Source organism: Dreissena polymorpha, chromosome 9 (assembly GCF_020536995.1).
Source record: "Dreissena polymorpha isolate Duluth1 chromosome 9, UMN_Dpol_1.0, whole genome shotgun sequence".
NCBI classification, from domain to species: domain Eukaryota; kingdom Metazoa; phylum Mollusca; class Bivalvia; order Myida; family Dreissenidae; genus Dreissena; species Dreissena polymorpha.
Window position 1 is genome coordinate 51,684,581 of NC_068363.1, and position 24,929 is coordinate 51,709,509.

The following is a 24,929-nucleotide window of genomic DNA, read 5'->3' on the forward strand; positions in this document are numbered from 1 at the left end:
GGAACAAATAGTTCGCACATACTATTATGAATTTATATAAAGAAAACGATTCTAGCTAGTAATTTGTGCTAAAAGAGTTGAAGAGTTACAACTAGGCTAAAATATAATAAACAACTCTAAAACCTTTAGTTTGGGATAATTTTATCACAATAATGTATTCTGGTTCAAATGCCGATTGTATTTTTCAAATGTCAACCGAAACAGCAATGATACATGTATAATGCCAACAACCTGGTATTTTGAAACATTTAAACACACTTTAAAAGGTTGTATACACATTATTAAATAAGACATTGTATAGAAGTGTATATTATTTCCCCGCAATCATTAATATCTAGGGCTATCTGATTAAACAAATGTTGAAAACAACAAACAAGTACCGGTATTTCAACATCAAGCAAATACATAATACTGAAGCACAATTAGTCAACCAAAACAAATTACAGTTTACACACAATTTAATACTATTGTTCTAAAAGTTATATCCTGTGCAATGTACATTCAACATATTTCAGGTAAATTTAAGATTGCAAATATAATTTAAACATATTTGAGGTATGTTTCAGAGTAAGATTCACAGATTCTTAATTGTATAATATACATGTAATCATCATATACATGTAATAAGTAAAACTAACTATTTATAAATACTTCGTAAATTTGCAACATGATTTTACAACACCATTTCAAATTGATTACTTCTTTAAAATAAAAAGCAAGATCAACTAATATATAACATTCATGATAAGAGCAAAAGTGTGGGTGTTGTATTGGTGAAATAAAGTAGATGCATCTTGAGGAAAATGTTCTGCTTTTAAAGAAGGGGACCATTAAGGCCCTATCTTGCTCACCTAATACAACTTGATCAAGCAACTGTATTGTTTGGTTATAGCTTGTTAATCTAATGTATTTTGGCAAGTAAGCAACTTGGATATTTAGCATTTAATAAAAATAATTATAATGAGGAAAGTTTTCATTAAATTAGTAAAAGTTTATCTTTCCTTACTGGCATTATCCATATTATTACATATTGAGTGCACAACTTCATTTCATTTAGAAACATTGCCTGCAAGTTTGAATGTTGTATGTTGAAAAGCCAAGGACACCATCACACAAGTTTTTTTCATTTGACTAACATAGAGAAAGACATAATTTTGCAGTTTTCAACAGTATTTCAGTCACACAACAGTGGTCACATTAACAACTTATACTTAACCTGGGTTAGTGTGTGTACGAAGTACACATACTTATTTATTCAATTTTTTTTACAAATCTTTGGTTTTAAAATTATATATTTGGTTATACAAATATTTGCAATGAAACATTTCATTCTTATTCAACAAGCAAATTTTTATCATTCAAATAAAAACCCACTTAAGGAGATAAAAGTATTTGGTTGTTGCTGGCCAATCCCTTTAATATAAATCAAAAAGTCCAATTTACAGCACACACTGCTTGTGTTCAAAAACACAAGGTTAAAAATAACATAAATCAGGGTCAAAACTTACAAAGATTTTTCAGCCACCTATATTATGTCGATAAAAGTGAATCATAATTAAAGAATTTAAATAACAATATTCCACTTACGCATTTCTTTGTCAATTTCAAATAATAAAATTTAAGATTTTTAGATTGATGAACAATATAACTATTAATGCAGGTTTCCCCTCCACAACCCAATAGTAGGACAACTGAAATCTTAACACAGAAGTTCATAAAACATTATCTTATTCCATAACCCATGATCTGAAAACAGCATGTGTACACATACATACCATGATGATTGCAAGACCCTGCTTTTCACAACCTTCAAGTATTAAATCATTCAGGCATCATTTGGTCATCATAAAAAACACACATAAGTATTATTAACATGTTGTGAATTTTCAATTTTTGTATCAAAATAAGTTATACAAATTGTAGTAATATTTTCCTGCACCTTTTACCCATTCCAACTACACTGAGGAGTTCAAAGTCATTATGAGCCCTGGTTAGTCACATGTTTTCACATACTCCTCATATCCCGCCTCATCCATGAGACCCACCAAATCTTTGGGATCACCAACTGTGCATTTGAACATCCAACCTGCCAACAAAAACATTGAAAGTCAGTAAATCAAGCAGCTAAATGGTGCTTCTACGTAGTGCTTTCAGTTATTGCTGAAAATTTTATTTGTAACTCTGAACCAAATTTGAGTATTCACAAAGAAAAACAGTGATATTGAATTATGGTTACGTTTTTCAAATTTATGTTGAACAACATCACCTCTTCACTTACAAACTGCCACTTTGCTAACACTATTTTAATTTCTAAAAAACCCTTTGTAGCCATTCTGAGCATGCATCACCTTACCTGCTTTAAGTTATATATGATTTATCAATTTCCCATATATGCATCAGTGTTGTTTTTTTTTTGTTCAAATTCGGGGTCGGTATTAGGCGCCATTCTCAATTGCAAAGTGTATATATTTCCCTAATGGGATCTAAACAATCCCAATTGAAAGTTTCTCAAAAAAATCCCATCTCAACCAGTATTTCCCATCTCAACCAGTATTTCCCATTTCAACCAGTATTTCCTATCTCAACCAGTATTTCCCATCTCAACCAGTATTTCCCATCTCAACCAGTATTTCCCATCTCAATCAGTATTTCCCATCTCAACCAGTACTTCCCATCTCAACCAGTACTTCCCATCTCAACCAGTATTTCCCATCTCAACCAGTATTTCCCATCTCAACCAGTATTTCCCCTCCAGCTCTATAAAATGAACCTTAGTAAATATAATATTGAAAATGCTTTTATTCTCAAATTTGAAGTGTTTGTAAGCAAAACAACAACCCTAATTTCCCAATTTTAGTCGAAATGCCACAATTTTTCTTAATCCAAAGGGACCTGAACCCATTTCCAAAATGGTGAAAAAAAACACTTTGCATTTGGGTCGGGGAGTTTGCATAGATTGAGCTTGGATGGGTATGTCTATTGCTAAAAGATTTGAAAAAAATTAAAGGAGCAAATTGATCTCAAACTAAAGCTGACACATAAGAACAATTTCATTTCAAGACAATTAATATCATTTTTATAAACACATACCATCCTTATAGGGGCTGTCATTAATAAGTTTGGGATTGTCGACGATCGTTGTATTCACAGCAGTCACCTTCCCCGATATGGGACTGTAAACATCGCTGGCTGCCTTGACACTCTCCAATACCCCAGCCTCTCCTAAATAATTCAGTGCGAGGATTGATGGTTATACTGATAAATCTGCTGATTAATCCAATTTAATCTGCTTACAATCCTATATAAACTGCTGATTAATCATATATGATATGCTGATTAATCAGGTGTTATCTGCTGATTAATCAAAAACAATGTTATGACTAATTGTATATGGTCTGCTGATTAATCAAGTATAAGATGCAAGAGTTTCATGCTCGACACTTAATTACTGACTAAGCATCAGTTAAAGATATCCACAAGATGTGTATCAAATAAATAAATGTACATATGAATCAAAATTCAAAACAAAAGACAATACAAATCTATAGATTATATGCATACTTTAAAAAAAAAACATTTTTGTATGCAAATCTTCCAAATACATTTACCCTAGTCAGTATTTGGGCTTGTATATCATTCTGGCTACCATAGACTTCAAATAAAATTTGATAAGCAAATTTCATGATACCAATTACTCATTAATTTCAGTCATTCTTAAGACTAACTTCACTAAAACTAAAATCACACAGACATAATCTTGACAGTATTTTTCGCCACCTTATCCATGTCATTCAAAAACTCAATTAATTATTACCAATGTCAAGAGTATACACAAATACACATACCATGGGCTTCTAGTGCCTGGCCGATTTCTGGTAACTGAACAAAGACAATTTCTCCTAGTTTATCCTGAAATAGAGATTCATGTTCCGAAATTGTTTGCTCTCTGCCATGGTAAACTCAAAGGGTTAAACATGAATAGTGAAACTGATTGATGCCTGATTTTGTGCTTTATAAATTTATCACACACAAAAAGAAAAGACTGCAAAATTATTTTCCTAATGCAACAAGGGATGCAAATTAGCAGAGGTCCACTATCCAATGGTCCCTTAAATGTTTAGAGGGCCCCTTATAATTTTCTGAGAAAACATACATTTCCTCTTTTCAATTGGTATTGAAAGACTGAGGTGGACAACCAAAGCCATAAAGTTAGTTCCAATACCTGTGGTATGGTTCTCATTGTTTTTTCTGTAAGTGTACCTAAAGATATGTAATCCCTTTCCCATAAGCATTCACTTATTTGAGAAGTGAGAAGTGTATTTTTTAGTTAAAATGGGAGTGTGAGTGTGTAAACTAAAAAGGAATTCAATCCTATTGAACACTGTTATTTTGAGACCATAAAAATAGTCAGAACAAAGTGTTGCATTCAATAAGCACTAATGCCCCTCTTGCAAGCGTTGTCCATATTAATTAATTGGCCATTAAAACAAGTCTTGAACCAAATTTAAGTCAATGTCAGGGTCAAAATGTGGTAAAATGATTTGGGTGTTTTTGAGTGGTCAGAGATAACATTCGTGCAAGTATAAAAGCTTTGTAGATAGTGACATTAACCAACTTTGGCCCTTCTTAGTAAGTATGTTGATAGTGTTCAACCACATCATACATGCATGTATCAAGTCTTTGTAGGTAGCATTCTTGATGTTTAATCCAAGATGTTATTATGTGTTAACTAAGAATTCAGACACTTATAAATTAGTCTAAGTAAGTTAATGTAAAAAGAAAAACAAGAGCACCGCATAACGGGTGCCAATGCTCGGCTGTGAAAGCTTGTCAGAATTTTTTTTTTAGATGTCACAGTGACCTTGAACTTTGACCTAGTGACCCAAAACTGGGTGTGGCATGTAGAACTCATCAAGGTGCATGAACATATGAAGTTTCAAAGTTGTAGGTGGAAGCACTTTGATTTTAGAGCAAATGTTAAGGTTTTAGCACGACGCCTACAGCGAACAGCGGAAGACGAGCTGGCTATGACAATACCTCGGGTTTTCTCCGAAAACAGCCTAGCTAACTAGATAAGGGTGATCTGAGTGTGTTGATAGTTCTCAAACACAACAAATTATACATGCCAATATAAAAGCTTCGTTGGAAGTTTCAGTGACTGATGCTAAACCAACCGTGTAATTTTGAGTTAAGATTGAATGTACAAATAACAAGCTTATAACTTTATTATGCCTCTGATATCAGTAGATGCTGGGGGAACAAAAAAATAGTTTACAAATACAGCTTGTTAAATACTGTACCTGAGCATAGTGTGTCACGCCAACAGTGGCAGTCTTGTTTTTTTCATCAACATCAACCCATTCATGTTTGTCCGAGAAATACTTTTCTGTTAAAAAAAGAAAACATGACCAATCGAGCCATAGTAAACTAGATCATGTAAAATAACTGCTATCTGTTTAGCCTTTCAGATTGTTTGCTTACTTTTATGTTACTATATACATGCTTTTTCTGTCAGTAGTTTTTTAATGGAAATAATAAACAACAAGGGACAAAATTGTCACAAAACCAGGTTTTCATTGTGAAAAAAAATCTGATAAAGGGAGAAAACTCAAACTGAACTTTTGAAATGAACAAACAAAATTAACCCCCTTTGTAAGTTTGTTTTAAAAAAAAATCTATTTTTAGTCGTGGCGACCTTGACATTGGAGATATTGACGTGATTCTTTCGTGCCACACACCGTCCCACGATGGTGAACAAATGTGCCAAATGATTTTAAAATCTCACAATGAATGACATAGTTATGGCCAGGACAAGCTCATTTATGGCCATTTTTGACCTTTGAACTCAAAGTGTGACTTTGACCTTGGAGATATCGACGTAATTATTTCGCGCGACACACCGTCCAATGATGGTGAACAAATGTGCCAAATGATTTTAAAATCTGACAATGAACGACATAGTTATGGCCCGGACAAGCTTGTTCCGCCCGCCCGCCAGCCAGCCCGCCCGCATTCGCCAATCTAATAACCAGTTTTTTCCTTCGGAAAACCTGGTTAAATATTTAACTTATACGTGAATTACAATCAGGCCTTTTCCGCTCCATTTTGGGAAAACGCCACACTGAAATTCTGGGAATTTCTTTTCGTGAAAAACCCCATTTTGTGAAAAAACTTTATCGCAAAACTGGCTCAATTGGGAAAAATAATCGCATGTAATTAGTGTTTCTTATATTTCAAAGAAGCCGTTTACTTGAAAATAACGACTATTGTGATAACATATTATGAAAATTTTACAAAATATTATTAACATGTGTGATAAGTGAAGGTTTTTTTATCTGATTTTGGGGAAAGGACCTGGCCTTTTTTTAGGGGAAAAAAATTGCGCGAAACGCCGGATTTTGGGGAAAATAAGGAATGTCTTAAATAATCAATTTAACATATTTTACTGTTTTTAAAACAAATTCAAGGCAACAGATAATTCATGGGTGAAAGTAGGAAATTCCCAAAATACTGAAAATAAAATCTGGGGGCCGATAGGGCCCCCCGGTGGGTCCAGCAGGCCTCCGGCCCCCGGAAACTCCTGCATTTGAGCTTATTTGAAACAAAGAAATCACTTCTCCTAAGCATAAAGACACCTGTATTTTTAAGTGATTCAAAACAGAAAAAACAGTTAGTTTGGCTAGAATATATGACAATCTATTTCTTAAGCATTTCATGAAGATCAAATGTGATAGGCAAAATCTTTAAGATAACACTAAACTTTCTCAACTATATACAAATATTTACAGTATAATATAAATCAATGAACATATTATAGCAATACATTTTCTGTCTTGTATTTTTAAGTAATTTGTTTTTATATCTTATCTAGTTATTTTCTAATTGTTTGATTTACACGTCCGTCAATTTTTCACATGTGTAACGTCCTCTGCGTGAGACGTCAGACTTAAACGCCTTTTTCCCATTTGATTGGTACTTGATCGTTTTGAAACAGATATCACAATATCATATGCGCTAGGGTGCTGGAGGTTTCGGTTAATGACAAGTTCGGTAAATTGATTTATATAGTAAAAGCCGTAGAGGTTTCCGTAAATTGATTTTATAGAGGAGGTATACCTACAACGAGGTGTTAATGACACCTATTATCGGCTTACAATAACATTAGAGGCATTTATTTGCAAACTGTGGATTAATTTTGAGTTGAGTAATTAATGCTATGCCTAAGGTAAAGAATTAAGGGAAATGAATGAGCTACCTTTGAAAAACGAATTATGTTAGGATTTTTTTTTGTTAATTTTACGATTTAAATAACGCAATACTGTTGTTTTTTATAATTGGTGCTTTTATTTAAATAACATAATAATAACATAATAGTAATAAGAAGTAATGATTTATGGCGGAATCAATGTAAGCTCTTCAATTAAGTTTAATGCTATAATTTAAAAAGTTTCTTGTAAAATATGATTTAATAAAATTGATTTCATGTTGAATTTTATATTTATTTATATGTTTTATTATTTCTTTCTGGTTGAGAAAAACAAAAGAAAAAACAATATATAAAATTTAATACGCGTACGTAATTAATAAAAAGTAATATAATGATACGCGTTATGTTTTATAATTATGTTAAGTGCGCGTGCCATTGAACGTTGAGCTAAGCGAAGAGATACACATAATTGAAAACTGATAAAAATGACATCTAACACAACGCCAGCAGAATGAATACACTGTGTAATAGCAAGCTGCTGTGATGATCATTATCTTATCAACTTAATACACAGGCACCTGGCTACTGTACTGGAACAATGGGTGTTACGGCCAAAATAACTGATATCATTTTTTGCCTAAACAAATCGGTTCAATAAAAAAAAAATAATAAAAATGAAATATAAAATCAAGTCCGTACATTCAAACAGATAATTTAATTAGTGCCAAACAACTCAATTAATGTACATCTAAATTAATCAAAAAAAAAAAAACCTATGCGCTACCCGGAATGATTTTTTGTTTGTTTGTTAAACCAATATCCCTATTTCTCTCCACGAGAGTCTCTTTCATGGAGCCATTCCCATCGCCACTTGTTTTTCACATCACTTTCAAGTTCTTTTTTTTGTCGAACCCTGGAAGCAAATACATGATTTGATCGTGTTTTTTTGGTTTCGGAAGTAAAGTTATTTTGACTTGTCCGCCATATTTTTTTGAGAGATAAGACCGTTTCATAACGTCGATTTCCATTGGTTGACCGATTTACGTAAACCAATCAAAACGCTTTTTGGAAACCGAGTCAGATTCCCGATTAACTTCGAGTTATTCCGTGCGGTAAACCATTTCATAGACAAAGGAATCGTAAATTATCGGCAGATTTCGCCAGAATATTCTAATGAGGTTACGCCATGCTGCCTTCTGAACGCGCAGAGGGTCTTGCGGGAGACATGTTATTTCGAGAGAATAGTGCTCAGAGGGATAGAACGATTCACGAGAAAATGAGGCAATACGCCCAGGGGGATAGACTAATAGAGAAGCAATGGCCGCGTCGAATCTATAATTAGATATGGGTTAACAGAACAGTGGGAAACCAATTTATCAATCTGGAATCGAGCGTATTTTGTTTATTTCGTTTGTCGACATTGCTGCACACATTGCCTACCCCCCTCCCCCCATGATTCACGAAAACGACCTCTGAGAAGCTAAAAAATACAGAATTCCGTAATAATATGGAACACTTTCACCCATGAATAATTTAATTATGCAATATATGTCTATTTTCTACACTGGATCTTTTTTGTTTGGAATTAGGAATTTTTATTTTTTTTGGAATTGGGAATTATTTTTTTTCAAATGGGAAAAAAAACAACCAGATTTGCATTGGGAATGGGGCCGAAATTCGGACCCGTGGCATAGGGCGGAAAAGGCCTGACAATACATATCCTCGATGTATCTAAAATTGCGATGTATGTTGATTCGCGACCATTTTTGTTTTGATTCGAAATCTCGCGAGAGGTCACGGTTCGGTGATTTTAGTGACGTCACATTTACTACAAAGTGTACTCGATCGTATTTGCTGTCAAAAATGAAAACATGAGATTTAAACAGGTATGTATCACTATGTCTTCGTAGATGTACCAAAATTTAATTTTTTTTGTTATACCCATTTATATTACCATGGATATACAATATTTTCTTTGTTTATCAATAACTTTTTTTTACTTTTTACATGTCGGCTGCAAGTGTTTACGTCCATGAATGAAAGTCACGTGACTGAAATTTTATAGTAAGGCCAAGCATCTTAAAATATATGGTTTTTGAAACTCACACCTGTAACACCATTTTTTTGTTTATTTTAGAAACACCCACAGCCCATAAGGAAAAAATATCGACTTTTTTCACCATCTTCTTTGATAAATGCTTTCAAAGCAGTGAAAGATGATGGAATGTCCGTTCTCAGAGCATCCAGGACTTATATGGTGCCAGAAAACACACTCAGGGACAGGGTTTTGGGGAAAGTTGACCCAGAAACAGTTGTAATGGGGAAGGTCCCATTGTTTGATGAGTTTGAAGAGGCCCAAATTGTAAACCATTTCAAAGCCATGGCTGATTTAGGTTATGGTTATACACAGCAGGAGTGTATTGATGTTGCTTCACAGTTTGCTGTGCAGTTAGGTAAGAGGACAGTTGACACACCCCTCTCCATGATGTGGATGAAAGGGTTTTTAAAGAGATGGCCAGAAATGAGGGTTGTTAAACCAAGAGCACTTGATCATGTGAGGGCCAAAATGGCAAGTGAAAAGATGGTGTCTAACTTCTTTGAAAGTTACCAGAAATGTTTACAGAAGCATGATCTCCAAGATAAGCCCCATTTGCTTTACAATATTGATGAGAAGGGTGTATCAATTGATCACAAGCCACCATACATAGTAGCTAGTTCTAACTATCCTGCACAAGCTGTGACCTCTGGCAAAGGTAAAACAGTTACAATCATTGGCGCTGGCAGTGCAAGTGGTACAGCAGTTCCACCATTCTTTGTTTTCCCGGGCAAGCGGATGAACAGTGACTTGTGGAAAGGGGCATCACCAGGAGCCAGTGGAACAATGTCAGAAAGTGGTTGGTCTAACACCCAGGTTTTCATTAAGTATCTGACCAAACACTTTATACAATTTATGCCTGGCAGGTGTGAATCCAAAATTCTGTTGCTTTTAGATGGTCATAGGTCCCATGTATCATTAATTCTGGCAGAGTGGGCAAAGGAGAATGGTATAATTTTGTATGTTTTACCCGCCCACACAAGCCACCTGCTCCAACCTCTAGATGTAGCCTGTTATGGCCCGTTCCAACGGATGTACCATTCGCGATGCCACAAAATTATCCGTGAGACATCAGCTGCCATCACTCAGTATAATGTTTGTGATATCGTCTGCCACGTTTATCACAAAGCATTGTCAGCAGAAAACCTTCAAGTTGGCTTTCGCAAAACAGGACTGTTCCCCCTAAATAAGGATGCAATTCCCAGGGAAAGTATGTTTCCAGCCCAAGTGTATCATTCAGATGACACTGATGATTCTGATTTAACTGTAGAGGGAGGGCTACAAATTGGACCTGAAAATGAACACACCAGCACTTTTTTTGAAACTGTTGAACAAAAAATAAGATCAGTAAAAAATCAAAAAGCTAAGAAACCAAAACGGTTAGTAGACTGGTGTCTGGAAAAGAACTTACCAGTAATGAGGTAATGGAGGCCATAAAAAATCATGAACAAAATCAAAAACCTATCTTGAAAAAATCTCAGGAAACACAAAAAGGTAAGCTCGCAGTAAAAAAAGGTAAGCAAATTGTTGCAACAACAGCACCTAGTCCAGTAGCAGGCCCATCTTGTGTTGACAGAGCAGTGGACTGTTCCAGTAACAGCAGTGACAGTCATGAGGCTTCTGATGAAAAATGTTGTGTTTGTCATAGATTCCAACCAAAGGAACTGTCCGGCTGTATTTCTCTGGCATTTGTTAAGTGGGTGCAGTGTGATGGTTTAAAAAATGGCATCCCATGCAAGCACTGGACGCACCTAACATTCTGCACACCTGTAAGGTGTGTCAGAAGGGGTGATAAATTCCTGTGCTGCCATTGCAATAGCAATGAAGAATAGTTGAAGTCCAACGAACGCTTGTAAATATGTTGTGTTGAGTTGTGTTGAAACATTTTAATTATTGTACAGTTGACACTCTTTATATGACTAATTAACATTACAACCCAATTACTCAATTGCATTGGCCTAAATAATAAACTGTGTGAATGACGTCAGAGGTCGCGACCTTACATTCATCTGTCAAAATGGCGGACACTGTAAACATGTTGCCAAAAATACTGTTGTTATGGATTAGATAGCGCGAGTTGCAGGAAATAAATATAGTTCATTTACTAATGAAATATTGGTTTCTTTCAACAAGGTAAGTTATACAATGCTTTATTGTTTGTTTGTTGCTAATTTTAATACAAAACATTAACACCGCGAATCAACATACATCGAGGATATTATATCCTAACAAAATACTTTAAAAACACACATACATGTATGTGTTATGTATGTATGTGTGATATAAACTATCATAACACCAGTCACTGTCTACTATAAACATGACCTACTTCCACTCAATACTAGAAATCGTTTGAAGGATCCCATGGCCGTTATGATTGCTTACACAAAGCAATGCGAAGATCCGAAACAATGAGAACACGATAATACATCAATAAATGCACAACTTTTAATGAATCAGCTACAAAACAAAAGCCTAATGGTATACTGCCACTCCTGCTTTATCTCTGGAGCTCAATTGTGGAACCAGCTACCAAAGCACCCCACAGTTCTAGTAACTTCTACAGACCCCAGACTCGGCCAGAGTCATTCTGGGAAGGACTGGCCGGCCTCCAATTCAAACATTGAGCTTTCCTGACTGTACATATTATAAATCTTAAATGTTTTATTCTTTTAACTGCACACTCACGATCACCTTGTATATAACAAATGTACGAGTATGCTCCAGAGTGAGATTAGTACATCACATGGAAGAAGAATGGTGTACATAAAAGGCAATGCGAAAGGTGTAGTGTAACCTATAACCTTGACTCAGTAGTATTTGTAATGGTGCAGTAGGGGCCATTCACAATTTAGACTCTCGTTTCTTACTTTGTTTGATTGTCGAGATATGGAAAGCCCTTGTCGTTGATTGAAAAGGATTTTGCTTTGTTAACGTGAATGTAATTGATCGCACGATCTGCAATGTCAGTGCCTTGCGGAACAAACCGGCCGCTGCCATGTTGTTGTTTTAGGTTATATTACACTGATTCGATTTACCATAGGTTCCCTTTATAAAACTGCCGACTTTCAAAGCATTTTTCTTGTATCTCCTATATATCAAATTTTGCAAGACCGGTGTCGGGTGCATCAAGTCGTGACCGGAAATGTAGTAACTGCGGGGGTCAGTGGCACTCGTCGCGTGACCATTGTCCAGCCAAAGGAAAGCAGTGTAACAAATGTCGCAAGTGGAACCATTTTGCAAAAGTGTGTCGGTTGCAAAAGGTGAACTCCGTCACAGAAGACGTCGTGTTTGTGGACAGTGTAAAATCTGGTGTTAACAATGGCCAAGCGTTTGTATCATTTCGTGTTGGGCCTAAGCAAACGTTGGTCAGTTTCAAAGTTGATACAGGATCGCAGGTAAACATTTTACCATATTCTGTATATCAAATATCTGGTGTTAAGGGGCCATTACAATGGTCGAATGTCCGTCTTCAGCGTATAACAATACACCTTTAAAGTCAAAGGGTATGGTTACTTTGAATTGTACATATTCAAAGACAGGTGAAAGAAAACCTGTACTGTTTCATGTTATAGAAACCAGGTCTTCTCCACTTTTGGGCCTCCAAACATCGCTTGAGTTTGGTCTGATTCAGGTCTCATTTGCTGTGGAATCCCAGAACAGTGATACGTTCTTGACAAAACAGAAAATACTGAGGGACGTCCCAGATCTTTTTTTTAATGGTATAGGTGCAATGCCAGGTCCATGCAAGATTCATTTAAAACATGATGCAATTCCTGTTATTCACCCGCCAAGGAAACCCCCAATTGCGCTAAGAGATAAGGTCAAAGCTGGATTAGATCGAATGGAAAATTTAGGAGTCATTAGTAAGGTTATTGAACCCACAGAATGGGTTAACTCGATGGTAGTTGTCGAGAAAGGCCAAGGCAAACTGCAAGTTTGTTTGGACCCTACAGACTTGAACAAATGCATTTAACGTCCTCACTACCATATGAGAACATTAGATGATGTATTACCATCACTATCAGGTGCAAAGTATTTCACCAAGCTAGATGCTAGGTCAGGTTACTGGTCAGTAAGCCTTGATGAAGAGTCATCATACCTCACTTGTTTAAACACTGAGTTTAGAAGATAAAGATACCACAGGTTACCATTTGGTCTTAGTATGAGTGGTGATGAGTACATTCGTAGAATGGACCAATGTTTTGAAGGTCTAGATGGTGTCGTAAGCATTGTGGATGACATCTGTGTGAGTGGAAAATCGAGGGAAGATCATGACAAAAATCTACTAGCAGTGCTAGCAAGAGCTCTTGAGAAGGGTATTATTTTTAATGATGAGAAAGTAGAAGTAGGTGTCACAGATGTTCAGTATTTTGGACACGTACTAACTTCTGAAGGTCTGAAGCCCGATCCAGCAAAGGTCGCTGCGATCACCGAAATGTCACCTCCATCAAACAAGGGAGAGTTGCAAACATTTATGGGCATGGTCAATTATCTCTCTAGACTTGCTCCTAAACTATCTGAGATAACAAGTCCTCTGAGAGAACTCTTGCAAACAAATGTGGCATTCTCATGGTTAGTACCACAGCAGCAAGCATTTACCAAAGTGAAAGATTTGTTGACAAAGCCAGGTCAAGTCTTAGGGTATTATGATCACAAGAAACCTCTTGTTTTGCAAACAGATAGCTCTAGAATAGGTCTTGGTGCTACTCTCTTGCAGGAAGGTCGACCAATTGCTTATGCAAGCAAATCACTCACCTCAAGCCAACAAAACTATGCAATGATTGAATTATAGTGTTTGGGAATTCTGTTTGGTCTAAAACGATTTCACCAATGGGTCTATGGTAGACGCGTTACCGTAGAAACAGACCAACTGTCACTTGTTCCTATATTTAGGAAGCCGCTTCACAGCGCACCTGCTCGTTTGCAGCGCATGCTATTGCAAATGCAGCCATACAACATTGAAGTAAAGTATCGTCCGGGTAGAGATATTCCCGTCCCAGATACATTGTCTAGAAAACGACTGTTGAATACATTCCCAGAATTATCCGAAAAAGCTGACATTCATATTAATATGGTTATGTCACATGTACCAGTTAGTGACAGAAAAATGCAAGAAATAAGGCATCAAACTGCAAAAGAAGCGCAAATGGTCACACTGAAACAAACAATTTTGTCGGGTTGGCCTAATTGCAAAAGTCAATGTCCTTCCACATTAACAGAATTCTGGTGTTACAGAGATGAATTAACCATCAGTGATGGTATCATCATGAAAGGTCATAAAATTGTGATACCGCCATCGTTAAGAAAAAGCATGCTTGAACTTAAAATTCGCCCAAAGGCAAGCACCCTCGGAAAAAAAGAGTTTCGAAAATGAAATTTCGACAAAAGCCCCGTACTTCAATAAACGCACCCCAAACAGTCATCTTTCAACGTAATCCCCAATGAAATGCGCCAAAATGTTGCAGACACACCCAAAATGCAGGCAAAAAATCACAAAAAGCATGGTTGCGATCGCTAAATCGCTTTTAATACCGAAGAGAAAAAGAACTCTTTAGAAATAGGCACTACTTGCCACGGTGCCTATTTCTAAAGAGTTCCTTTTCTCTTCGGTATTAAAAGCGATTTAGTAGGTCAAATTTACCCCGGCTGTCTGGGTATTCGCCAAAGATACAATTTAGATCCAAAAAAACCAGTGCACTGTGGCCAATGAGACCTTAATGTGCACCCGTGGTAGATAATTTCAAGACAAATTCACGTCTGAACGCAGCTACGCCAAGGGAGTGCAGCACACAGCTCCGCCTTTATGGCCCCTCTCGTCGTCACCGGCCGTCGTCTAAATCCTCGAGACGGTTTCCCCAGTGCGTTGAGCGCACTGAGTACCGCCGCCCCGGGGTTCCTCTCTAAAGCCACCCCCTCGATGTTCATGGGTTTGCCCCACGCTAAGCAGACCCAGGTCCGTCCCGTATGTCCCCCACACTGGTCACCGTGGTCTCGCTGTTCCGCCGTTCCCGTCCCTCTACAGACGGGACCTCTGACAGGTACGGGCCAGCGAACTCTCGACGATAAACAGCGGGTGACGAGTCCGCTGCATCTTGGAGAAGACAGCAATCCCAGCAGTGTGGAAGAAGTCCGGCTCGAGGGTGACGGACTCAGCTGGATTAGCAGAGCCACCCGCAGAAGTTCCCCTCTATAAGGAAATATGTACAGGTGAGAAGATCTTCTGCGGGCGACTCTCGCCTCGGTCGCGACGCGCACGCTCCAGCTGCTGACCGAGATCTAACATACTTACACACCATGTGAGGTATATCAAACACAAAGTATGGACTCGACATTTCCTTTGTCTGATTTCGCTTTACCGGTATCTTTAATGAAAGAAGTACCTTGATGCGACTAATTGTGTCTGAACATCGGCATTTGCTTCGCAGCTCAATAGTTTGCTATCCGAAACTGAAAATGTCATATTCGACATATGTATGGGCAAATACTTATTTATATGGGCGAATTTTGACCAGACTCTCACATCGAAGAAGTATAATGCACTAAAACCGTCACACCGGGTAACAAAATTAGTCATGCTTCAATATATCAAGCAAGTTAATTGTTGTATATTCATTTAAAATGAATGATCTTTCAGCGAAATTACATTTAACGTTTGATTTTCTATGTTGGCTTCTAATTTGAACTTGATTTATTCCGTTAAGAAAGCAATCAAAGTATACATTATAAATATTTTTTTAGAAAGGCATTTACGGAATAATATGTCTTTCAATCGTCATGACGTAAAAAGTCATCTTGTCAACCATCTTGGATTATTTGGGAGCACCTTGATATAACGCTCGGATATGGCTTTCATTGTATCTTCAAAGTCTCAAACTTCCACAAATGCAAGTATTAGACACAGGTGGTTAGCGTGTGGCTATGATAATAATTACTGAAAACATCATTTTGAATGATAAATAATCATATTATAACGAAAAATTAACTTTTCTGAAAAAAAAAATATTTCACTATCAAATATATATATATATATATTTGATAGTGAATTTTTTTTTTTCAGAAAAGTTAATTTTTCGTTATAATATGATTATTCATCATTCAAAATGATGTTTTCACTAATTAATATCATAGCCACACGCTAACCACCTGTGGTATTAGATACTAGTAAATGAACAAATCTAAAATAAATATGCAATTTGTTCACTACAGACCCCCACACACTATATACGTATCGTATGCATGCAACGAGCTATATTTTTACTTGATATGTATGTGTGTTATTGACAAAAAAATCGCCTGTGAGCATTCTCTTCAAAACATTGAGGCTTAATTCATTATTTAAAAGAAGTATTGATTTACACGATTTCGTAGAAGAAAACGCTAGTTGCGCATGTGCTTCGTTTATGTCCAACTCCCATGACGCCGAACGCAGATACATTTCCTACATATAATTTATTTATATTGATACATTTATCATATTGTATATACTATAGTTAATTAATTTGAGGCAGAATTGAGTTATCACCGACTAGGTGTGAGTTCTATGACTGTCCTAAAAAAATTAATCAATGGGATTATGATAGGTTTGGTTGACTTTCTGCAGCTCTTGATGAGTGTACAATTAAAGGGGCCTTTTCACATATTTTGGCATGTTTTGAAGTTTGTCATTAAATGCATTATATCAGGTATGTGTATTAGAATATACAGTTAATACACATACCTGATTATATTGATATGCATACATTACTACAATTACCTTTTCTATTGTTTCTCTTTCGGTTTAAAAACTCAAGATGACATCCACCACACAGCAAGTTAGTCCAGAAGTTTTGGAACATTACTATCTTAAACTAGAAAAGAATGACAAATTTCATTGTTACCAGAAAAATAATAAAGACGGTAAGTTCTATTGATACCACTTTAACAGTAAAACACATGTTTAAAGGTCATTAAAATAATCACCTTTCACTAACTGTAATAGTCTTCGGATACCATTAATTTGTATGCCATTCACATTGGTTTGACAATATAAGATCGCTTAGTTGATATTTAAGTCATATTTATAAATGATATGTCTTGATATAGAAAAACGTCTTTTCAATATTGTTTTATAAAGACACAACATTTGCAAACATACATGTATCTGATTTTTGAAGGTCAAATTCTTATGTAACCAGTGATTTTTTTGGCTAAAAATCACCGCCGATTTTCAGCTGCTTCCCAATCGCAAAAATCAACATTTTTTCCCAAAATTGAAAAAGCTTACCAAAATTTCTCAAAAAAGCCCAATTTCCAAAAAACGAAGAAAGAAGTCTCTTATGAAAAATGATTTCTTATTCTTAACTCTAGATCTCAACTTTTTATTTAAACATCCTGCAAAATATATAACTTTAATTTAGTTTTTTTTCTTTATAAATAATTCCCAAATTTGCCACTTTTATCAATTAAAACAATCCCAATTTGACCAGACTCCTTTTTCCCAAAATGGCTAGAAAATCCCCTGAACATGCACTTAAGAACCATTTCAATTCTGTTACTTATAATCATATTTAAAATGCTTAATTTTTCCCAAATTTCATGGTTTATCGCGCTAATTTTCCCAATTCAAAAAATTTCAAATGGCACAGGCTGTAACAAATGAATAAAAAAAATCACTTGTAACCATACAAAAAGCGAGTCTTATCGCCTGAAAACTGAAACACTACTGCTATTGCAGTATTATTTTGTATATGGGATGTTTTTATCATGATGCAAACAGCTGAAGAACAAAAAACAATCTTGGACTCCATCCTAAAATACCCCAAAATTCACCATGAAAAAAGATTTTTTTTTTCACTTTATAATTTAACTATTATTATTAGTTATCTATTGAAAGTAGATTTTCACATCCCCATACACTGGAAGCAACCACTTGACCTTCTAAACTGGACAATATGCCCAATTAAGGTTGCAGTAGTGTAGTGGATATGCTGTCAGTAGGTCACGGTTTTCTATTCCCACTCTGGGAGCATTCTTTAGATTTCCCCCTTAGACAAGTACTGGTTCTAGTACCAGGAATCTGACTCGAGAGCGTGTTTTAATTAGGCTTTATATGCAAGCAAGCTAAAATAAATAGATTGAAACTAATTTAGCTTCAATTCTGCCAAAATATAAATACATGTAAAACTCAATGTCACAGAATGCTTTAAGAAAAGTGTTGTGGTATGCTTGAAGAAAAGATGTTTGTTTTTTTTTTGCAGAAAGTTAATAAGTTAATAGACATATGTTCTCATTTTTTAAATTTATTCATCAGAAGTATTTCTGGTTAAAAAATATATCATTATAAAACATAAAACATATTACAATTAAAGGTGCTACCTAATTGTTGGACAAAGTCATGTGAGATACATGTAGCTGTCATTAATGTGTTTTTTTTCGTAAGTTCCTTATTTTATTTGGAATTTATAATTATTCCTAATACAAGAGATATAGACTCATTACACAAGTTCTTAAAGATAATTTTTGTCTCTAGTCACTATGAGGTACATGTATCAGAAAGATTATTTTTAAGAAGCTTGACATTCTGTGTAAGACATCTGACTCTCAATTTCAAACAACTGTTATTCTGTGCGGCTGCTAGAACTGACACAGTTAAGCTGAATGTTTTGTAAAATATTTCTTATTTGTGTTCCTGGAAAAATTCTTTGATAACTCTTCCATTTTTAATGCATCAGTAAAATGTATTTTAAGCCAGATCTTTATTTAACCATTAGCGATATCTCTCAAAAATTAGTAATACAAGTATTTCATCAGCAAATTTAGCCCTAATACAAAGTTCCACTTAGTTCCATTTGGACTTGTCATTTGTTAACCTCTAATATATTCATTTTTATGTCCCCCACCACTATAGCCGGGGACATATTGTTTTTGCCCTGTCTGTTGGTTTGTGTGTTTGTTTGTGTGTTTGCCATATTTTTGCAATATTGAAGATATCAACTTGATATTTGGCATGCATGTATATCTCATGGAGCTGCACATTTTGATAAGTGAAAGGTCAAGGTCATCCTTCAAGGTCAAAGGTCAAATATATAGCTTCAAAGCGGCGCAGAAGGGGACATGGTGGTCTGACAAACACATTTCTTGTTATGTTTTTAATTTTAATATGCTTGCCAACTTACATAGTTGCAATAAGTAGTAAATGTAACTACATGTAATAATATTAAAAAAGATAAATTCTAAAGTTTCCAAATCTATCATATCACTAGGTAAACACACACATATATTGCTATTGATGTTCATTTTAGCTTGCCATGAGTTGGGCGATTTCTATGTGCGTATGCGCAAGTTTGAAGAGGCCACTTCTGCCTATAGCTTCAACTGTTATGTGAACGAGTTTGGTCCAAGTTGTCGTAGGATTGCAATGAAGATGATGGACGAAGGTGAGCTGGCTTGTTACATGTACTATTGTGTTCATAGTAAATGTGTAGGGCAGTGTTTTTGTAAATGTATGTAAATTCTATATGCCAAATATAGTATTTTTGGTATTTTGCCATTTTGGTGGTAAACTTAATATTAGATTTAAGTATGGCTAAATGAGATTGTATGGATTTCCATTAACATGTAGTAATAAGTGAATGCCAACAATACGCATAAAAAGATCAAGAGAGATTGCATGGAGAGCTAGCTTGAGATTGCATTTGGGGCATTTTTCGAAGCCAAGGTCAAGATCACTGTTAAATGTACAAAATTGGAAAAAAGTTTCCATTCAATAACTGGCATCAGCAATCAGGTAGATTCTTGTCAATTTCTTAAGTTGCATTCACCAATCTTAATAAAACTTTGCATAAAGAAAGCTTGCATAACGATCTAGCTTGGAATTGGAATTTTGGGTACCCGGTATGTCTGGTTAAGTCACCTTTAGCTAAAATGATAGTGCAGTGATATTTTGTGTGTAGATAGTTTATATAAATATCTAACTGGGCATTTAATTTGGGGAAATTCAATCAATATCAAGGTCATAATTACTAAACATGAAATAAAAACAGAAATATTGCTATTATATGAGTTGGAATTGATGTATACTTCTGACATCCTAGTTCTGGATTGCATGTGGGACAAGTAAGACTTCTAAAAATAGAAAAATGGTTTCCAGTAAATCAAGCGAGTTAAGATGGAGGTATTGCACTGATGTTTATGCCCCCCAGTATATACATATTGTTTTTGCCCTGTCTGTTGGTTTGGGTCAAACTTTAACATCTTGCCATATTTTTTACAATATTGAAGATAGCAACTTAATATTTGGCATGCATGTATATCTCATGGATTTGCACTTTTTGAGAAGTGAAAGGTTCAGGTCATCCTTCAATGTCAAAGGTCAAATATATGGGTCAAAAGTGTCAAACTTTAACATTTGCCGTAACTTTTGAATATTGAAGATAGCAATTTCATATTTGCAATGCATGTGTATATCATGGAGCTGCACATTTTGAGTTGTGAAAGGTCAAGGTCATCCTTCAAGGGAAAGGTCAAATATAGGGGGGGGGGGGGCATAGTCTTTCACAATCACATCTTGTTGTGGATTTAACTGATATTGAGACCTATCATGGGAGTTCATTTGGGGCCAGTCAGGTGAAAGTTTATGTCACTGTGACTTAAAATAAAAAATAACAATTCTCCTCATCTACTTTAGTCTGGATGAAGATATTGTTCAGAAATTGTGCGTGTGGGTTGCTACTTTTATGTTGTAGCTATTATGAATTCCAAGCTATGAATGCCATGTAGGAACCGGATAGGTCAAGATGAAGGTCATTGTTGCTATAAAATGAAATGGTTATCTCTCATAAATTTTAGTTTTAATGCAGGTTTTGTTATCAAGTTTTGTATTTTGGTAGCTTACATGCAGACGTTGCTTGAGATTGCATTTATGACTTGTTGAATTAATGTCAAGGTCATTATTTTTACTTTGCTAGAAAAACTGTTTCCGGCTTAATTACTTAAGTGTGCATGTAGGCAATTTGCTGCAATTTTTGTGTGTAAGTAGGTTACATGAAGACCCAGCTTGGGTAAGAACAATTAATATCTTAAAAGTTAAAAACCGGATTTTGCGTAATGGCACATATTGATGACTGTATGATTATCTTAGTAGGCATACATGTTTATAAAACATCTCCTGTTATTGTAATATAATTATTTTATGATTTATTCCAAAATAAAATATACAGGGATAGAAACCAACTTTGTACAGACAGGCAACAATCACAAGTACTTGGATAGCTTTTCCAAAGAGTAAGAAGCCCGAACCAAGTACATGTCATAATTATCTAAAAGTTTTGTTAAACAAAGCAAAATCATTCAATATTATAACAAGAGGGCCAAGATGGCCCTAGTTCGCTCACCTGAGAGGAGTGTTCTGACCAAATTTCATGAAAATTGGGCTAAAAATGTGACTTCTAAAGTGTTCACATGTTTTCACTATATACATATAGAGAAAACTGCCCCGCCAACTGGCAGCCATGTTTTTTCACCGATTTGGACCATTTTCGAACTCGTCCGAGATATCAATAAAGCCAATGTTTTGAACTAGTTTCATGATGATTGGGCAAAGATTGTGACTTCTAGTGTTATTAAGGTTTCTCTATAGCCAAATAAGGAAAACTGCCCCGCCCACTAGCAGCCATGTTTTTCAACGGACCAGAACCACTTTTGAATTCAACCAACATATCATTAAGACAAACATTCTGACAAAGTTACATGAAGATTGGGCATAAAATGTGACTTATACAGTGTTTACAAGGTTTTTCTTTTTTTTGACATAGTGACCTAGTTTTTGACCCAGCATGACCCAGTTTCGAACTTGATCGAGCTATCATTGAGACAAATCTTCTGACCAAGTTTCATGAAGATCGGACAAGAAATGTGGCATCCAGAGTGTTTACAACCAAATGTGGACGGACGTACGACGGACAAAGACCGATCACAAAAGCTCACCTGAGCAATCAGGTGAGCTAAAAATGCTGTAATAAGTCAAATGCATTATGTCATTTTTATGTCCCCCACTATAGTAGTGGGGGACATATTGTTTTTGCCCTGTCTGTTGGTCTGTTGGTTGGTCTGTTGGTTGGTTTGCACCAACTTTAACATTTGCAATAACTTTTGAAGATAGGAACTTGATATTTGGCATGCATATGTATCTCATGGAGCTGCACATTTTGAGTGGTGAAAGGTCAAGTTCAAGGTCATCCTTCAAGGTCAAAGGTCAAATATATGGGTCAAAATTGCTCATTTAATGTACACTTTTGCAGTATTTCAATATTCAAGATAGCAACTTGATATTTGGCATGCATGTGTATCTCATGGAGCTGCACAATTTGAGAGGTGAAAGTTCAAGGTCAAGGTCATCCTTCAAGGTCAGTTGTCAAACATATGTGGCTAAAATCACTCATTGTATGAGTACTTTTGCAATATTGAAGATAGCAACTTGATATTTGGCATGCATTTTATCATGGAGCTGCACATTTTGAGTGGTGAAAGGTCAATGTCAAGGTCATCCTTCAAGGTCAGAGGTCAAATATATGTGGCCCAAATCGCTAATTTTATGAATACTTTTGCAATATTGAAGATAGCAACTTATTATTTGGCACACATGTGTATCTCATGGAGCTGCACATTTTTAGTGGTGAAAGGTCAAGGTCAAGGTCATCCTTCAAGGTCAAATATATGGGTCAAAATTGCTCATGTAATGTCACTTCTGCAATATTGAAGCTAGCAATTTTATATTTGAAATGCATGTGTATCTCATGGAGCTGCACATTTTGAGTGGTGAAGGGTCAAGGTCATCCTACAAGGTCAAACGTCATATAGGGGGACATTGTGTTTCACAAACACATCTTGTTATAAGCCTGAATCTTCATTGTTCAAAATGAATAGATAATTTTGTAAAGCATCCACTTATTTCTATCCTGATATATATATATATATACAAATGCTTCATTAATTTATATTATAGGTGTTCAGAACAAGAAAGAATTATTTAACGTCCTGAAAACAGCCTGCGAGGGCCCAAATCCTTCTCTTGTTTCCTGTACAGACCTGGGACGCATGTACGACATACAAGTTTCGAAAGAAGTACGTGAAAAAATCAACATTTCCGATAACTTACCGCGTGCAATGCGGTACTACGAACGTGCCTGTGATGGGGGTTGTGCTGCAGGATGTACTCTAATGGCAAAGCATTTATTAAATAAAAAAGAAATGGATAGGTCATTGGAATTCAGCCAAAAAGCGTGCGAATATGGCAATACCCGCTCATGTTTTTTCTTGCATGGAGTCTTCAGTGGAAAGAGCAACCTCATGAAGAATGTGCCCGTTGACTCAGAAAAGGCAGAATATTATTACAGAAAAAGCGTGGCAGATTCAAGAGTACTAATTGAAGAAGAAAAAAATAATATAAAAGCTTAATGAATGTGTGAATGAGGCTGAACTTCTAATTTTGTACTCCATTAGGCATGTAAATTAAATATTTAATTTCTTATAGTTGCAAATTTCTTAATGTTTTTTGCACCACAGATTATTAAATTATATGTATTTTGGGAAAAAAACATCTTAGCATTTATCATATACTTTTTGTGTGACTTATATGGTGTTCCCTGTTGCCAGATAAGCTTGAAATGGTTTCTATAGTGTTGGAACTTTAAATTTAAAACATGTGCGTGGAATTATATGCACTAAAAAGAAACTTGTTCACATTTAAAATAAAAATTAACGATAATGTTTGGATATCCCTAAACTAATGATAGAAGCAAGACAAAAGGTTTAATAAAAGATAGTGCAGTCCCTATAAATCGAAAATAGGGACCTCCAGTAGCAAATGCCAATGCACTACCACTTTGCCAAACATACATATATTTAGAAGCAGATTATAAATGTAATGTAAGTACTGCAGATTTTTTCTTGAGAAATAGAATCGTAAATGCTTTATTGTTTAACCAATTTTGAATGCTAATTATATGACAATTATCATGAATGAACAAACATTTAAACTATTTTAATATGTTGACATTTTCGTACTCAGAAGTGTTATTTTGCTTGTTTGAACATTTTGTATACATTTTTTTTAAACTATGACACTTATTTTGTCATTTTACCCAAACTGCAAATACGTCTCTTTAAAATTTGGAAGCAAATGTGAAGTTGATATTTAATCTTTAGATCTATTTACTAGTATTTTTAATTAGTTAAATTCTTTATTTTTGGTGATTGACATAATCGTGCTACTAAAGTTTTGAATATTGAAGCTAATTTACACTTTGAATATAACTGTTAGATCTACCAATGTTTATTGACGTTAAGCTTGACAGATCTACAGAAATAGGGATGTTGTGGTGTGTTTGATATTTATTTTTTATTACACGAACCCACAGGGCCCTGATGTTGTCTTTTAAATAAAGATGTTTGTTTTTCCATACAAAAACTTGGAAGGTTATATAATAAGGATAGTACTTGAGTTGTGTTGTTGGCAGAGATGGAAGTCCCTTACCAACACTCATCTTCCCCTTTAGAAAGTTGATGCGTTTTAGATGGGCTAACTGGGGTGGTTTCAATTTATTTTTTCAATAAATTCTGACGTGTGGTCAGTGGTCACCATGTACA

At 35.4% G+C, this 24,929-nt stretch overlaps 2 protein-coding genes across 2 annotated transcripts; one reads left to right on the plus strand and one right to left on the minus strand.

The window, feature by feature from the left end:
* Window positions 1–124: 124 nt before the first annotated feature.
* LOC127844821 (glycine cleavage system H protein-like) lies at window positions 125–12,340 on the minus strand. The gene is made up of 5 exons (XM_052375333.1): window positions 12,173–12,340; window positions 5,301–5,386; window positions 3,846–3,909; window positions 3,091–3,222; window positions 125–2,086 (listed from the first exon to the last, which is right to left on the minus strand). The coding sequence occupies exons 1-5, from the start codon at window positions 12,300–12,302 to the stop codon at window positions 1,992–1,994; spliced, it is 507 nt and encodes a 168-aa protein (XP_052231293.1). The 5' UTR covers window positions 12,303–12,340; the 3' UTR covers window positions 125–1,991.
* A 4,714-nt stretch (window positions 12,341–17,054) lies between these two features.
* Window positions 17,055–24,401, plus strand: LOC127844818 (cytochrome c oxidase assembly factor 7-like). The gene is made up of 3 exons (XM_052375329.1): window positions 17,055–17,201; window positions 19,586–19,720; window positions 23,287–24,401. The coding sequence occupies exons 1-3, from the start codon at window positions 17,096–17,098 to the stop codon at window positions 23,736–23,738; spliced, it is 693 nt and encodes a 230-aa protein (XP_052231289.1). The 5' UTR covers window positions 17,055–17,095; the 3' UTR covers window positions 23,739–24,401.
* The last annotated feature ends 528 nt before the right edge of the window (window positions 24,402–24,929 follow it).